General features: G+C 36.2%; 2 protein-coding genes across 2 annotated transcripts; one reads left to right on the plus strand and one right to left on the minus strand.

Moving 5' to 3' along the window:
• The first annotated feature begins 360 nt into the window (after positions 1-360).
• Positions 361-14,443, plus strand: LOC112050360 (zinc finger protein 37 homolog). Its single transcript, XM_052883178.1, has 6 exons — positions 361-2,668; positions 4,405-4,699; positions 5,129-5,303; positions 6,796-6,948; positions 8,222-8,320; positions 9,038-14,443. The coding sequence occupies exons 1-6, from the start codon at positions 493-495 to the stop codon at positions 9,266-9,268; spliced, it is 3,129 nt and encodes a 1,042-aa protein (XP_052739138.1). The 5' UTR covers positions 361-492; the 3' UTR covers positions 9,269-14,443.
• Positions 14,444-15,095: 652 nt separating this feature from the next.
• LOC112050373 (enhancer of rudimentary homolog) lies at positions 15,096-17,739 on the minus strand. Its single transcript, XM_024088626.2, has 3 exons — positions 17,556-17,739; positions 17,294-17,479; positions 15,096-16,507 (listed from the first exon to the last, which is right to left on the minus strand). The coding sequence occupies exons 1-3, from the start codon at positions 17,556-17,558 to the stop codon at positions 16,385-16,387; spliced, it is 312 nt and encodes a 103-aa protein (XP_023944394.1). The 5' UTR covers positions 17,559-17,739; the 3' UTR covers positions 15,096-16,384.
• Positions 17,740-17,992: the final 253 nt, after the last annotated feature.

A 17,992-nucleotide genomic window follows, 5' to 3' on the forward strand; every position in this document is an offset into this window, starting at 1 on the left:
TTTATTACAAATTTGATAAAATTAAGGTTTAAATACTTTCAAATGAAACGTTACTCCTATACTAAACTACAAGTTTTTGGCCGTTTTTTATGCCATTTAACTCACAAACCGGCATTTTTAGGGAGCTCTTTACACGACGAAAACGAATACAACAATGAAACATCGATTCTATAGCAACAGTTTTTATATACGCGTTAGATCATAGATTTTTGATCTTTGCCAGAGGGGTAACGGTTAGCGAGGCAGGTCCTGTTATTTAAATGGTCTAAGACTGAAAGAGGGCTTATTCGATACCATAGAGTAGAATGTATATAGGGTATTCGATACTTCTTTTTTTGGACGGTTTATATTTTTCGACAGGCGTTATTTGATTACCAAAGTAATCGAATGAAAATGTCAAAATGGCTCTCGTAAGAGCTGTTTATATTGTAAAAATCAACTCATTTTATATATTTTAAGATGAGAAATCCGTATAAGTGAGTGTTTTTAATTATGTTACATAATACGGGCCCTTTCGGGCCGAACGACGTGCCAGTGAATGTGAATCCGCAAACTAACATGACCTCTGTGAGTGGAAGGATGAATATTGGGAATAACATAAATAATTTAGCGAAAATACCACAACAGTCGCCTCAGATGGCGAACCCGCACTTCAATTTACCCGATTATCCGACCTACGGGTTGAATATGAACGCAGGATTGAGCCCATTTCAAAATTTTCACCATGTTGGCTTTCAACAAAATCCGCTACCGCAGAACTCGATTCACGACAGCTGGCAGAACAACATGTTACCTATGAATTTGAACATGCAGGGTGAACATTCCATGTTGGGGTTTCCTCAATACGGCAAGCCAGACGTGAGCGAACAAAGCTTCACAAAGAGCATGCTGAATGTACCACAGGTGCACACCAAGGCGTTCCACAAACAAATGGGTATGGATGTCAACTACCACTACAATCTAAACCCTAGTTACCGTCCGTACGCTGACTACAACCTAGATTTGAGTTCCAAAACTAAGTCTGATGATGTCAGGCAGTTTGTTGATCCGAATATCTCGAAGGAGCGAACAGCGCCTCCGCACTATTCTGAACAAATAGACTTGAGCAATAAACACAAAATGCACAACTTCAGCCGACCATACCTAGACACTTCCATTACAAAATCTGTGATCCCTCAAAAGCATGATAGTGGTAGTGTAAATATAACTAATGATTTAAGTGTGCAGCTACAGAGATCAAAAGACAAACATCCATACTATGACTACAGTACCAGTATCAAGCCTCAACTGGGATTAGACAATAGATATGGAGAAAGTGAGTTAGACTTATCAAAGTCACTGAAACAAAGTACCTTGAACAGTAACTACCAGAATTTAAGTGCAGACAGATTCTATAAGGATCAAGAGATGAGGCCTCAGAGCAACGATTTGTTGCCCAAGTTTCAGCAGCCCAACAACTTAAACACAAATTTCCCAAGTGTCACTGCTGACTTAAGAATGTATAAAGATCAGGAGAGACTGTCTCAGAATTTAGAAAAGATACTGACTAAACCTCAATCTGAAAATTTAAATACATCTTTTCCCAGCATCAGTTCAGATCTCAGATATTATAAGGACAAAGAATCCAGGTCACAAAATTTAGAAGCCATATTGATGTCTAAAACACAAAAACCTGAGACTTCAAATGCAAGTTTCTCAAATACCACTGATGCACATCGATATCTTAGTGAGCCTAAGCCAAATCCACCAGCTGCTGTTGATACATTACTCAAATTTCCTCAAAATGAAATTAATTTAAGCACCAACTCAACAAAAGTTAGCTCCGAGCTAAGATCGTACAAGGGTGAAGATCCAAGTCCACAGAATTTAGAAAAGAGTTTATCAAAACCTCAACAACCTGAAAAGTTAGTGACCAGTTACCAAAACATTAACTCTGATTTGAGATTTTATAAAGACCAAGACTCCAGACGTCGCAGTTTGGAGAACACAGTCAAAATGATAGAGAACATACTTTCACATTCATCAAACTCTAGAAAAAGTAACCTCACCCAGAGCAAAACAACAGAAGCTCAGCAAAATGAACAAAAAGAAAAATCTGAAGTAAAAGACATGGAAACTGAGAGTTTAAATAAAAGTGACATAAACAATAGCAACACAACTGGTGAAGGTGACTCCAGTGTTGACAATTTGTCAAATTGTGACAAAACAGATGACTCCAACGCAAACACCAGCAATGAATTGGACGACAATGCAATTGACGACGAAATGGAAATGGATGATAAAAACCCATCAGATGACACAGAATCTGAAACAGATAATCTTAACAATGAATCTGAAGTCAACCACAAAACCAATCAAATTGAAAAGGAAGTAAATAAAACTGATGTAACCGTAAAAGACAATGTAAAATCAGAGAGTGAAGAATCTTCATCAGAAGAAGAAGACATCAAACCAGAAGATTTGATAAATATAAATGATATTAAAAAAGAAGAAAAAATAGATGACAATATTGTTGTGAAGGTGGAGGTGGTGCCAAGTTTAGTGGACATGGAACATTTGAACCCATTCTACAGAGATGTGTTTGGAGTGCAAAGCGAGGATACAGTTAGTCAAGACATCATTGAAGCTGAGACCAGTGTCACTGTTGCCAAGGAGGTCATCAGGAATGGTAAATTACATTTTATTTCATACTTTTCTGAATAACCATATGTATGTATGAAGCTTAGCCATATACAACTATATAACTTTATACAATATGGCTATATTATATTATAGCAATGTTGTATATAGTTGTTTTATAGATGAATCTCCTTTGTTCAGTGTGCCCACATCTTTTTAACCATACATTGGGAAAGTAGCCATGTCAAAAATAAGTCAGAATACTATGTTCCATTAATTTTGATAATCTTAATCTATACTAATATTATAAAAGAGGTAACCAATAGAAAGCTATTTTACCTTGTATTCCCATAGGAACTGGAACTAAGCAAGTGAAACCACGGCTCTGCTAGTCTATACTTCTATACTAATATTATAAAGAGGTAAAGTTTGTAAGTTTGTAAGTTTGTCACATTTTTTAAATGGGGTAATCTTCGGAACTACTGGTCCGATTTTAAAAATTCTTTCACCAGTAGAATGCTACATTATCGGGGAGTGCTATAGGCTATATTTTATATTGCTATCATATATATTAGCCAAGTTGTCACAGTTTTAGTCATACAGGTCGGACTGAAAATCCTCTTAAAAAGACTTATTCGCATGCGCTGCCTTAACTATTGTGTATAATTGAAATTAATGTATGGAGGCTTTATGTATCTTTAAAAGTTCTACAAAAAAGTCCGCGACACCATATATCTATCTTCTATATATTAGCAGATATAGTACCTTTTGTGTTTTAAAAATTATTAATTTTATATACTTAGGTTTACGTCATTATTTATACAACTAAACTTTAATCCTTATTAAAATAAATTATTTAATAATCACAAGGATATTATGAAGATAAGATTTGCCCTTTACAGTATGTTAATTACTTAAATAGTTTCGGAGATAATACCAAATTTCTAAAAGACGTAGATATTCCGCTATATCACGCCCGGCGCTTTCATTTACGTAGTTCCCGTTCCCATGTGAATATGGGGATCAAACATAGCCTATGACACTCGCAAATAACGTAGCTTTCTATTGGGATCCAGTAGATCCAGAGATTACCTCCTACAACCACACGAACTTTACCTCTTTATAATATTAGCATAGAAGTCTCTATTTCTCTTGGTCATACCACCACTCGCGAAGGACTGGACCGATCTTGCTAAGGGTAGGAGTAAGATAGAGAAGTTACAGGGTAGGGTAGGGTACGGGTAGGGAAGCGTAGGGGTAGTGTAGGGGTAGGGTAGGTTTAGGGCCGGGTTTAGGGTAGTGGTAGGGTAGGGGTAGAGGTAGGGTAGTGATAGGGTAGAGGTACGGGTAGGATAGGGAAGTGATAGGACATCGAAATTTACGCGGACGAAGTCGCGGGCGTCCGCTAGTGTAGTATAAAACAGTGAACAGTGTATGCTTGAATCTTCTTAATCTATCATTATCAAACCATATTTCGCTCACTGCTGAGCTCGAGTGTCTTCTCAGAAGAGAGGGATTAGGTCAATAGTCCACCACGCTGGCCCAATGCCGATTGGCACACTTCTGTGGTATACAGGCTTCCTCACAATGTTTTTCCTTCTCAGTTTGAGACATGTGATATTTAATTTCTTAAAATGCACACAACTGAAAATTTGGAAGTGCATGCCCCAGACAGTATTCGAACCCACACCCTCCGGAATCTGAGGCAGAGGTCATATCCACTGGGCTATCACAGGTCTTTTTAATTACATAGTACATATTAATGGGGTTTTCAATGTGTTTTAGGAGCAGCAATAGAAGGTGCATATTTCGAATGCCCCCACTGCAGTCTTTACTTCAATCAACCAAAGAGGTTTCTCATTCATACAAAATGGCACAGCTTCGGGCTAACCAACGAGAAGAGAATGGAATTGCAAAGAGAAAAGGAAATGAGAAAACAGTTGAAGAAAGAAGCTAGAGTGATAGAGAGGATGAACATGCAGGAAGTTAGTGACATAAGCGCTCCAGGAAGGAAGTTTAACTGTAGGGATTGCGATAAAGTGTTTTTTGCCAAGGCTAGTCTGAAGAATCATAGACAAAGGTGGGTTCATTTGCACTATTTCACTTACCTCAAGTTTGTTTTTGCACTAGTACATAGTTTGTTTTTGTCATCCGTTAAAAAGTGTTGATGGGCTAAATTATCATACTGATTTGTTAGGTTTCCTCTCAATATAGCATAACTATACAAACAGAAAGTATAGTTTGAGATTCAATCATTAATAGATTTCAGTGCTGTCAAGGGATACCTTAAAGAAGCGAAGTTTCATAGTATAAAACATAAAAACTAAAGCAACACACTTAGGTAGCGGGCCAACAGTCACTCTGAATTTATGTTTGTGCAGTAATCTTTCAAGAACAAACTATGATGCCTTAGTATAATTTCTTATATCCAATATACACAGACAGTACTATCATAAGCCATCAGGCCATCTGCCATGACTTGACATTAAATGTTGTCCTTTTGTTGTAGATATCACCCTACCCGCATGCGCGACTGCAAAATCTGCGGCAAGACCGTGCTGGGCTGGATGGCGCTCCGCACGCACATGGCGACGCACACGTGCGAGTCGGGCTACCAGTGCGACAGCTGCCCCAAGCGGTTCAAGCACCCGCACTCGCTGGCCAAGCACCGCGACACGCATCTGGTAACTATACTGTGTGTTGTGTCCCGACGCAAGAGCTGCGGCAAGACCGTGCTGGGCTGGATGGCGCTCCGCACGCACATGGCGACGCACACGTGCTAGGCGTCAAGGTGTCATCATCATTATCAGCAGATGGACGTCCACTGCCGGACATAGGCCTCTTGCATGGATCTCCAAGCACAACGATCTCGAGCCGCCAGCATCAGCGGCTTCCTGCAACCCGCTTGATCCATGGTCCATCTAGCGGGCGCTCGACCAACACTGCGTTTACTGGTGCGGGGTCACCATTTCAACACCTTGGGACCTCAACATCCACAACATCAACATCGGCTCATCGAACTATATGTGGCTTGCCCATTGCTACTTCAGAACGCGCTTCGCGACTCGCTAAGCTAGGTCAGTGACTATGGTTCATCTGCGAATCTTCTCTTTTTCTGATTCAATCACACAGAGAAACTCCAAGCATAGCTCGCTCCATCGCCCGCTGAGTGACTTTAAGCCTTCTAATAAGTCCCATAGTTAGCGACCAAGTGTCAGATCCATTGGTCATCACTGGCAACACGCACTGTTTGATGATTTTCGTCTTCAGGCACTAAACCTAAAGCTGCCCAGCCGAGCTGGGTTCGGTTCATCTCTGTCAAGGATGTATTTGCCTAAGTTTACGAATGCAATTGTTTCAATGTGGTTCAAGTAAAAGGCTCCAAAACTACTGAACCAATTTAGAAAAATTATTTTGCTGTTGGGGCTGAGCTACACTAGGTACTATTGGCTATATTTTATCAATGTATTATGTAGAAACCGTGTGGCGTCTGCTATCTATACTAATATTATAAAGCTGAAGAATTTGTTTGTTTGATTGAACGCGCTAATCTCAGGAACTACTGGTCCGATTTGAAAAATTCTTTCAGTGTTAGGTAGCCCATTTATCAAGGAAGGCTATAGACTATATATTATCCCCATATTCCTACGGGTACAGGAAACACGCGGGGGAAATCGCGCGGCGTCAACTAGTAATTTATAAAGTGGCAATAAACCTATTGTTTATTCCTTAAAAGTTAGCCCTTGACTACAATCTCACCTGACGGCCTCCGTGGCGCAGTGGTATGCGCGGTGGATTTACAAGACGGAGGTCCTGGGTTCGATCCCCGGCTGGGCAGATTGAGATTTTCTTAATTTGTCCATGTCTGGCTTGTGGGAGGCTTCGGCCGTGGTTAATTACCACCCTACTGGCAAAGACGTACCGCTGAGCGATTTAGCGTTCGGGTACGATGCCGTGTAGAAACCGAAAGGGGTGTGGATTTTCATCCTCCTCCTAACAAGTTAGCCCGCTTCCATCTTAGACTGCATCATCACTTACCATCAGGTGAGACTGTAGTCAAGGGCTAACTTGTAAAGAATAAAAAAAAAAAAAAACCTGATGGTAAATGATGATGCAATCTAAGACGGGACCAGGCTGACTGTGACTTGTATGATGAACGTGATGTTGTAATCGCAGGAGAAGACGCACGCGTGCCCGCAGTGCCCCAAGAAGTTCGGCTCGGCGATGTTGTTGAACGTGCACGCGAAGACGCACGAGCGCGCGCTGCGCGGCGCCACCTTCCGCTGCACCTACTGCGGGAAAGGGTTCTTCGAGTCCTACAGCCTACAGGTGACAACACTGATCTAATCTGGCACGGCTAGACTGAAATGTTTCAGTCTACAAAACACCATGTTGTAGTACCAGTTTAGACCTCTTAGACGTCTTTAATAATAATAATAATAATAATTTGGCTTTTATATATATTTATTTTGTACCGGGCGTGAGAGTAGAATGCATGTATAATAATAATAATAGCCTTTATTCAGACGTAGGTACATATTTAACAAATTATTTCATTTAAAGTGACACCAATAACTTTGTCTGTTTGCCCAACTTTGGCAAAGGCCTCCTCCATTTCCTTCCATTTGGGTCGGTTCAACGCCTTCCTTGTCCATGCCTCCCCTGCTACCGCCTTTAACTTGTCTTCATCTTCGGAACTGTCTGTCTTAGACGTCTTTATTCGCTGCCAAATTTCGTCTTTGTAAGTTAAGTGGAGTATGAGTGACAAACTTAGCAATCCATGGATTCACCGGGTGCTGGGTCAATCGCGTGAAGAAGAACTCCGAGCAGAGTCCCGAACTTGTGACTACAGGATGTAGGGTTAAGGGATTTGACAATCGATTAACACGATCCTACTCTGCTCGTGTTGTTCTCCCTGCCTAGCCAAATTTGGTAAAATCCTTTTAGAGCAGCTTTGGATAGCTGTTCTAATTTAGAATTAGCTACAATACAAGAGAGGCCAAGGTCTTTAAGCAAGTTGTAGAGAGATTTTCTGAAAATCCTCTCGCACTTACTTTTTTTTTTTTTTTCTTTACAAGTTAGCCCTTGACTACAATCATACCTGATGGTAAGTGATGATGTAGTCTAAGATGGAAGCGGGCTAACATGTTAGGAGGAGGATGAACTTCGGTTTTTACACGACATCGTACAGGAACGCTAAATCGCTTGGCGGTACGTCTTTGTCGGTAGGGTGGTAACTAGCCACGGCCGAAGCCTCCCACCAGCCAGACCATGACCAATTAAGAAAACCTCAATCGGCCCAGCCGGGGATCGAACCCAGGACCTCCGTCTTGTAAATCCACCGCGCATACCACTGCGCCACGGAGGCCGTCTACTTCTACAGAGTACAGTCTAACCACATATTAAATTTTTAGTTTTAGTTCATTTGTTAGGTCATAATATTTATTCACTTTTATACTATGGTCCTTCGGAATATTAGTCTCCTACAGACTTCAAGAGTGAATAGAGATCTTCTGGTTACTATCAGGAATGTTTGCTTTAAACAAAACCGATAAAATATAAATCTGCCACGAAAGTAAAGCAAAATGCTATTGTCGGTCAGGTCCACGAGCGCACGCACCGCAACGAGCGTCCGTACCTGTGCGAGATCTGCAACACCAGCTTCGGCACCAACTCCAGCCTGAAGAGACACTTGAAAGTCGTAAGTGCTAACATTTGCAGTAGTTCATTTCATTGTCATCATCATCTGATACCTCAGACTATGATGGACATAGTACCAGCTACCTACATAAGGACTTGTATCAAATTCACTAACAAAATTTTCTGAGGAATCCAAGTTTAGATATATCTATGTTCTATATCCATAGAGCGATCAATTCTGTACATGAAATATATTTCCAAAATAATTATCAGTGATCGATACTGATGACAAAAATGCAATCTGTAAAATTTTTGTTTGTCTGTCTGTATGTTCGTTATAGAAACAAAAACTACTTGACGGATTTTAACGAAACTTGGTACAATTATTCTTCATACTCTTGGGCAGGTTATAGTATACTTTTCATCACGCTACGATCAATAGCAGCAGAGCAGATTAAAGATAGAAAATTTTGAAAAATCCTAAATAAAAATATAACTTGGTCACCCTAGGGATTATTGGAAAACTATTCAAATGGTGTATCTATTATTTGCGTTTTATCCATTAATTACAGAACACCCTACTCATAATAACTGATCTTGGAACATAAGAAATCCTTAACTTTTATTAATTGATATCGATATATTTCGGACCCTTATTCCATTTACTACAGGAAATTATATTGTTTATATTAAATTTGGTACGAATCAACTACCTTATTGCTTTGGAAGTGGAGACAAAGGTATCACACAACTATATTGGTTTTTATTTGTCCCCCAGTCCCACAGCACATCAAAACCCTTCGAGTGCGCGACGTGCCACCGCTCCTTCATCTCCGAAGCGATCCGCGACCGGCACGCGATGCGTAACCATGGCAACCCGGAGGACTTCAAGTTTGTGTGCAAGCAGTGCCCCTGCAAGTACCTCAAGCTGAAGGACCTCCGCAAGCATATGTACAAGGTGCATCCTAAGGGAAAGAGGAAGAAAAAGGACCAATCTGATACTGAGTAAATTTTTTGATATTATAGTAGGAGATTCGTATTAGAAACGACCTTCACCCATCTGTTTAATGGATGAAAAATGTTTTATTAAAGTTATATCAAAATGAAATGGCCTCCGGCCAATACAACATCGTCTCCAGGTATACCCCTGTATACAAGTTTATGGAGAGGATAATATGATGTATAAATAAGGATCTGGTTCAATAATTGGCTTATTAAAAGTATGTTTTTTTTTTTATTTTAATAAAAATGTATTTTTTAACATACAAAATTTTAAATAGTAATTTTCATCCATTAAACAGATGGGTGAAGGTCGTTTCTAATATGGATCTTGGACTATTCGGCTCTTCTTCACAGGTGCTTCAACAATTTTCTGTGGGCCTAGCATGCGACCAAGTGAAGAGAAATAGACTTTAATTTCTGAATTAACTTTTTATTGTTATACTAAGAGTCTTTTAGTAAAAAGTTAGCGGTTCCAACCGAGTATTTCTTACGTTCCCGTAGGAATACGGGGATATAATATAGCCTATAGCATTCGGGGACAGTGCAGCTTCCCAACAGTGAAATAATTTTTCAAATTGGTTCAGTAGTATTGGAGCCTTTTCCACTCACAAACAATCAAATATTTCCTCTTTATAATATTTGTATAGATAAATAAATTAAATAATGAGCCGTTAAAACCCAGTGGATATGACCTCTGCCTCAGATACTGGAGGGTGCAGGTTTGAATCTGGTCCGGGGCATGTACCTCCAACTTTTCAGTTATATTAAGAAATTAAATATCAGTATCATTTGAGACATCAAATGGTGAAGGAAAAGCATCGTGAGGAAACCTGCATACCAGAGATTTTTCTTAATGCTCTGCGTGTGTGAAGTCTACCAATCCGCATTGGGCCAGTGTGGTGGACTATTGGCCTAAGAGGAGACTCGAGCTCAGCAGTGAGCCAAATATGGGTTGATAAATGAAATACATTAATCATTTACTCAGCTATTGCACGTTCATTTTAGAACAAAGGAACGCCTGTGAAGGAGAGTTTTTATGATTTTGTAATCAATGTTTATATTGATTAAGGAAAATCGATTTTCCAATATTGATTATATCATTTTGTTAACAAATCGGTTTTGTGCAATCGATTGTAATATCAGGTGAATTACCCGCCTGCACCAAAAGGAGGGTAGTGTTTTTATAATAGACACATAGATTATAATCAGTAGATACAAGAAGTATTGAAAGTTTGATATAGCAAAGTTAGATAGAGTTTTAGAGATTCTACACACAAGCGTTGCGGAATGACATAGTCAAAATTAATTTATTTCAATTGAGCTTAACTTGCAAGCATTTTTAAAACGTCAAGTTTTTAGGTTATTCGCTAAATCGGGCGCATTCAGAAAATTGCTTATCTTCCATTTCAAACATATTTAGTGCATTTTGACAATAAATGCATGTTCTTCTTATGTAGGATCCGTTCCTTGCTTGTTCTGCAAAGTGTCGCTCTAGTTTAATATGCAATTTAGAAAAGGGCACATGTCTGAAAATTTAAAATGTCTAGGAATAAATAAATAAATTGATTGATTGATTGATTGGATTTCAAAAAACAAATTATTTTCCAAAACAGTGTATAATCGATTGTAATATCAGGTGGATTTAGCGTTCCGGTACGATGTCGTGTAGAAACAATTAGGGGTGTGGATTTTCATCCTCCTCCTAATAAGTTAGCCCGCTTCCATCTTAGACTGCATCATCACTTACCATCAGGTGAGATTGTAAGTAATCAAGGGCTAACTTGTAAAGAATAAAAAAAAAATCATTCATCATCAAGTCTATATCTATGTCATCAAAAAGCAAGTTTGTGATGACATAGATTTTCGCTATATAGAAAGAATACCCAAGCGCTCCACGATACTAAATTAATTGTATCCAACCTTCAAGGTTTTAAAAAAAATTATCCAATTGGTCAAAAACCTTGAAGGTTCGATACAATTAATAGATTTTCGCGACACGCACGCTAGTGTGTAGAGGCTTTTTAATCTCTAGGCACTGATTGGTATTCCATTCCATCGAATGATAGGATGTGTAGAAAATAAAAATCTTGAGGACGCCAAAATTCTTAGGTGTTTAGGTGGTTTAGGGTTTTTTGATATACTGTGAATGTAGTAAAGCCATAGTGAATAATAATAATTATGTATTTATTAGTTCTTTTGTGGAATTTTGTAAGTTTTCAGGTGAAAGGTGTTAAATATATTATACAAAGTTGTGTTATTCTATTTTCTTTAGACAGTATGGCTTTGCATGTATTGAACTGAAGGTCTGTTGCCTACATTACTTTTATGAAGTTTTTTTTTAGAAATGCACGAAATTAAAATAATATTATCTTATTTACTTTATAAATTAATTTACCTCTTACACTAAAGCAATAAAAAAGTATAGACGACAATTTATTTTTTATAGTGTATATTTATGTTAAAATCATCCCTACTGACGTGGGATGAAAGATTGAATATCCATAAATTCTCTTAATTAAAAGGCATATAAAAGAGAACCAATTAAAAACAAAGCTTCAAGCAATAATTAGTTATTATAGATGCATTAGGGGAAGAAACCCTAAGAACATTTGAACTAAAAATTAATTAATTGGTCGAGTTGACGGACCACAATGAATTATGGTATACAAATTATTTTGTTCTTTAAATTGTTAATTATAAAAATGTACAGTATTACTGTATTTTATTATATCAATGTTTTTAACTAGAACGTTTACTAGCACATCTTTTTGTAATATAAATTTATAGATGTAATATAAATTCCAATTCTAGTACCTACTTTACTAAAAGTTAAATAATATTTAATAGCATTACCCGTCAGTAAAAACTTTACATTAAATTGAGAGGTCTTGTTATATGGAGATTAGAGGTAACGCTTTATGAAAAGTTCCTGTCAAAATGTGTTGACTGAAGAAGGCGCCACTGTAGCACCATGATTTTATCTTTTATTTCTACCCTCAACAAATAAACATTTAAATTTAATATTTTCTCATTTCATATCAACGCTGTTTGACAATAACGCCATGTAGGATTTGAAATATAACATATAGAAGCAGCGATTAGTGAAAAAATCATTTTTTTTTGTTTTGTTATTCTATACAAAAATCTGACGAATGCAAGAGACAACCTCGCCCAGACCTGACGAAAAGCCCTCTACGTGCGTTGCCACTTTTTCTCGGAAATATCAAAATAAATCAACTATTCCATAGATTTATAACACATAGATAATGTGTAGTCGCAGGATTCTTAAGCCGTTTTATGTGCCCCGAAAAGGGAGCCCATGACGCTACGACACGTACGCTTTTGTGCGTGTCGGCGAGGTTAATTAGCTTAACTCTTACGCTCACATATAGAAGTGGCTTACGTTTGGAGTGTAAAATTGTTAGCTGTTGCAGGTCTATAGGCTAAATATTAAATTATTATTATTTAGTATTTTAGTCGAGTACGAACGATTTTTAGGCGATAAATTCAAAAATTTTCGTACTCGACTAATTACTAAGGTAGTCTGTACAGCCTCTTAGTCTAATAAACTATTAATTGTTTACAATTTAACACTCTACCCTCCATTTTTTGTTGTTTTGCACGACAGAGCGCTCTACAAACTCCAATTTTGTGGATTATAGCTTGGTAAATGCTTTCGTAACACTCTCGATAGTCCGCGCGGGCCGGGAGTCCTTCCCTCTGCCCCCCGCGCGCTCGAATTCACACCCGCACAGTCCGTTCCCCCCGTCGCCCGCATATTATGGGAGTGTCATCAACGACAACAACAGTGAGTGTCATCAACAACTTGCCAAGCTGTAGATACTTTCTTTCTACATAGCTGTATGTAATTCTATTGCCGGGTAATGTTCATAACATACAGTCAAGGGACTGTGACACACTTAGAAATCTAACCATTAGCCCTTACATTAGCTGCTGGATCAAATCTAAGTTCAGAAGCACGCTTACCTACTTTGACTTATTTGTAACGAGTCTTAGCATTGCGAAAAATTAATTTTGCATGATACAATTATTGTGTTACTGGTATAAAGAATTTGTACCAGTGAAAGACTAAAGGAAAAAGATAGACAGCCTGATAAAAATAAACCGGTTTTTAAAAATTAATCATAGATTATAATTTACAATATGTTTTTCCTCACTTGCAATGCTTGAAAAAATTTTGAAATATATTATAACACCCATTAAAGTTACAGCCCCGTTTGTCCTTTTTCCTTTAATTAAAAATACTGCAGTGACATTTTAGATCTGTTACATACAAAAATCGAATAGATAATATAATTAGTAATCCATCAAAATACAATATAATTATATACTTTATAAATATTGTGTTGTAATATATTTATTATTAACGTTAGATATTGGGCAGAGTTAGTTTATAAGTGTTGTTATAATTTTTTCTTTTGTTTATTTTACTTTTTAATGTATTCATAATTTTAAATAATCTCAATAATTCGGCAACAAATTTATTAATAAAGTAGCATTTGTCAGGTAATGCAGGTAAAATATTCCAAGAGTCAGTTTAGTCACCTCTTTTCATAAGTAGGTATATTCATAAGTTTTGTCCTTTGACATACCTAAAGTATGAAAGTGATAAAAATGGTTATAACAGATTATCCAACATCAAGAAAATGTGGTGATATCGGCCCTTGTTTATTTTTTGTTAACATAACGAAAATACACAGAATTACTCTGTCTATTTTTCTTTGATCATAGACATCAATGTCAACCTTTCAATAAGTAAAACCAAGGGACATAATTTCAAAAGACTTGCCGTTTTTAACTAGGTATCGAATGTCACAAAAATTAAGTAAAGAAAACCTGCAAGAAAATAACACAGAACAATATTGAATTTTCATCCTTAGATGATTATTACCAGCAGATACCATATTTAATATTCATTTGAAAAGGTGGAAAGGCTTAAAGAAAATCATGCACTTTATTTTGTAATTTATAAGAATAGAAAAATAGTTATAGAAACTATGTCGTGTGTTTTATTAATTATGTAATAATATTAATATAAAGTATGTAAAGTTTATAGATAATTAAATATTATTAAAATTAAGAATTTACCAAAATTGTAAACAAAATATTATTGTCTTTGTCACAGAAAATAAATATTTCAGTTTTATGTGTACCCACACAATGTGGTTGTTTTTATTTTCAGTACCTACTCGTATTGTTAGCTAGCAATAGGTGGCATAGGCTTCCTTTTCTATATATTAATAAAACCTAGTAAGTACTTTACTTACATAATTACTTTTGTTTGTAAAAGTAAGTAAAGTACTTACTAGGTTTTATTAATATAGTTTGTCTTTTTATAAAGTTTGCAAGTCATCATCATCTTCATTATCAGCCGATGGACGTCCACTGCTGGACATAGGCTTCTTGACATTGTGGCTGTTAAGTTGTATAACTATCAATTAGGCAACAATAAAAAAAAACATCTGGTTATAACAACTTTTCATAAACTAACATTCTCCTAACTTGTATCAATAACAAGGCCAATAAAAGTTGTTACTAACCAGCTGTTTCTTACTGATGCGTAACAGCTACAATGTCCTACAAATTGCGTGGTACATTATCTCATTCTGACGCTTTGAAATTTCTATTTCCTGGTAACTCAGATAGCTACCAGAATCAAGAATTGTTGTAAATAAAAAAATTTGGTTGTCTCATCAAGATGAAGCTACTCACGAAAAATTAACTTGATAGTAATCAGTTGTACAAAATTTTCTACAGACCCCTGGGTCCTGACTATAGGGAATAGGATCTACAAAATAAATTAAACAAATATATATCAGCAATGTTTTTTTTATTCTTAATCTTTACTTAATATTAAATAGAATCAACAAAGTAAGGTGAAAAAAAAGAGGCAAAAATGCACAAATTTTGCAAATTTGCTGTTTGAAAAATAAACTAAATCTTTTCTCTTCCAAAGATTTTTATCCATTCAAATACATTTTGTACATGAATCATTGAATGTGACACATGCAAAAATAAGGTAATACTTAAAATGTACTGTATTGGCAAAGTAAACTAATAAAAAAAAAAGAAAACAAGTTAATATAACTCACATGCCATCTCAACATATTCGAACACAACTTGTGTAGTGTATGAAGACATGACCAAAAATGATATCTTGCAACTTTTCATAGAACAATACACACAAGGTATGAAATGTGTCAATGTGCCAGTTCAAAATTATAGATAATATATGTATTGATACAAGATTAGTTTATGTGAGCCCTTATTAAAAAAACTAGATAGTTTCAATGGGTCATTAGTACAATATATTTACGCAAAATGTCTAGAATACTAAAGTGAGACTTCACTTAAATCATAATGAAAATTGATATCATTGTGCGTACATCTGCACATAAATCTGATAAATATACATTTACCTTACATAATAAGGTAAGGTAATTGTACATTGTAAGTAAACAAACACGGGGCATCTGTACTTGCAAACCAAATTGAAGTATTCCAATTTTAGAGGTATTTATAGTAACTGCAAATCTTAGGCAGCATTATTAGTTAAAGCTAGTTATCTGAATACTCTTGGAAAATCCTTAACCTTAGTTTAAGTAAAATACATTTCACCATAAAATTGTAACTACTGTCAGTTAAATATCTATCTCGTGAGATTATAAACTGTCGATATATTGTGAACTCCATACATACTCCTAAGAACAGGATCTTGAGTGGTTCAGAATTACAATGGATAAGTTAGATAAAAATCCTTACACTACTGAATAATAACATGTTAAATTGTTAGCAGTATTTTATGGTTCACAATCTATCAACAGTTTACAATCTAGCAAGATAGATTATGAACTAACAGTATTTACAATTTTTACAGTGGCATATATAAATCAATCATTCCAAGAGGCTCGAACACTCACCTTCGTGTCACACAGAATCTTAGCTAATTGGTTGAGATAAAACTATAAATTATAATGTTAATTGGTAATCACTTTTTATACTCACACAAAAATATTTTTTGGTTGTCATTTTTATCTGAATCAATTTATGTTAATACAGTAGATGTGAGGCAGTACTTAAGTGATAACTCTGTGAACTGCTATCATTCACTCTGGCCAGCCGCCTGGCGTAGTAAAACATATATTTTCTCCTTTATCCAATCCTTATTGTATGGTGCATAAGTGTTTGTTGACTTTTGATATACTAGACAACTGAGATCAGCCAACTGAAAGTAGAAAGGTACATCATTATAAACTTGTTGACCCATTCAAATGATGCCTTGGAATTTTCCAGACTGCAGCATTATACCGTGTTGAATTGTGATTTCATACCATCCAGGAAAACAAACATATACACACAAAATCTATCCAAAAATTTAATAGGTAAGTTACGTTAATAGGTAAGTTTAAGGTGAAATACCCTTACACTGAAAAACACCCATGCTTATCACACTAATAATTTCCAGTTGTGGGATTTTAGCCCACAGCTGTGTATGCAGAGAACAGTGTCACCACCCACTGTGCCACAATGGAATGGTTATGGCAAATACAATATTTTATAGTTATTAGAGATAGGGCACAAGCACATCAAAACTGAGGTAGACAAATGTGTATAATTGTCTTAATTTCAATTAGTCGCTCATTAAACAACGAACATTATTTAAACAAATGATACCTCAATATCGTCTAATGTCAAGATGTGTGTTCAGGAAGAATAAAAAATATATATACATACATATTTAATGAAATTAAAGACAAAATTGTGCTAGTGTAGCTAGATTCCAAACACTTTTTGCGGTGATTTTGTAGGCACGCAATCTATCTATAGTACAAAACTATCATTGGGCAAAACTAATGGTTTTTCAATACCCACCTTCAATTAATACATTTTACAGTCCTAATTGATTTTAGAGTGTAACTTTTAATTGGTTTTACATATGAAATGGGGTTGTGATTATGATCATTTTATCTTTAAATAGGTTAGAGATGTAAATTAGCCAACGAACTCTTACCTGATCAACAAAATCGAACAACTGAGATATATCGTATGTTATCGTAGGCGTATTTGGGTTTCGCCTTTTTAAGTGTTCCTCATATATCTTGCAAACGCCTTCCATACAGTCATTGACGCTCTCGTAGTCCGAATATGTTCTTGTTTCTGGCCTAGGGCCCGGCTGAACTAGCAGAATTGTGTGCGACTGGAAAAAATATAACCTCCATTAGGCGCCACTTTTTGAAAGGCAAAATATCTAATTTTATGCTGTTTATACTTACCATTTTCTGTTATAATAAACTTAAAGTTATGAAGTATAATTCAAATCGCACCAGAAGTTGCAATAAAATTACAAAAAAACAATCACTATTTTCATAAATAGAAAATAATCAACGCCTGACTTTACTCCACTTCACTTTACTCAGCGGCGTCACACTCACGGCCACAGCACAGCACAGATTAATAAGTATATGGTCACGGCGTTCAGTAATTACAATAATAGGGATGGCGATGCGATCTGAATTCTAAGATAGAAATCGGTTAATCGAAGAATCGATTTTTACAGACAAAAATCGTTCTTTTATTTTTTTTTCTGTTTTAATGTTTCTTATCCTAACGCCATAATATGGATGATTTCGTTATTTTCATTTTAACACAAAATTATTTAACCAATTTTCATTAAAGTTAAATGGGACCAATCTGGAAGAATGGGATGTCT

Source organism: Bicyclus anynana, chromosome 8 (assembly GCF_947172395.1).
Source record: "Bicyclus anynana chromosome 8, ilBicAnyn1.1, whole genome shotgun sequence".
NCBI lineage: Eukaryota > Metazoa > Arthropoda > Insecta > Lepidoptera > Nymphalidae > Bicyclus > Bicyclus anynana.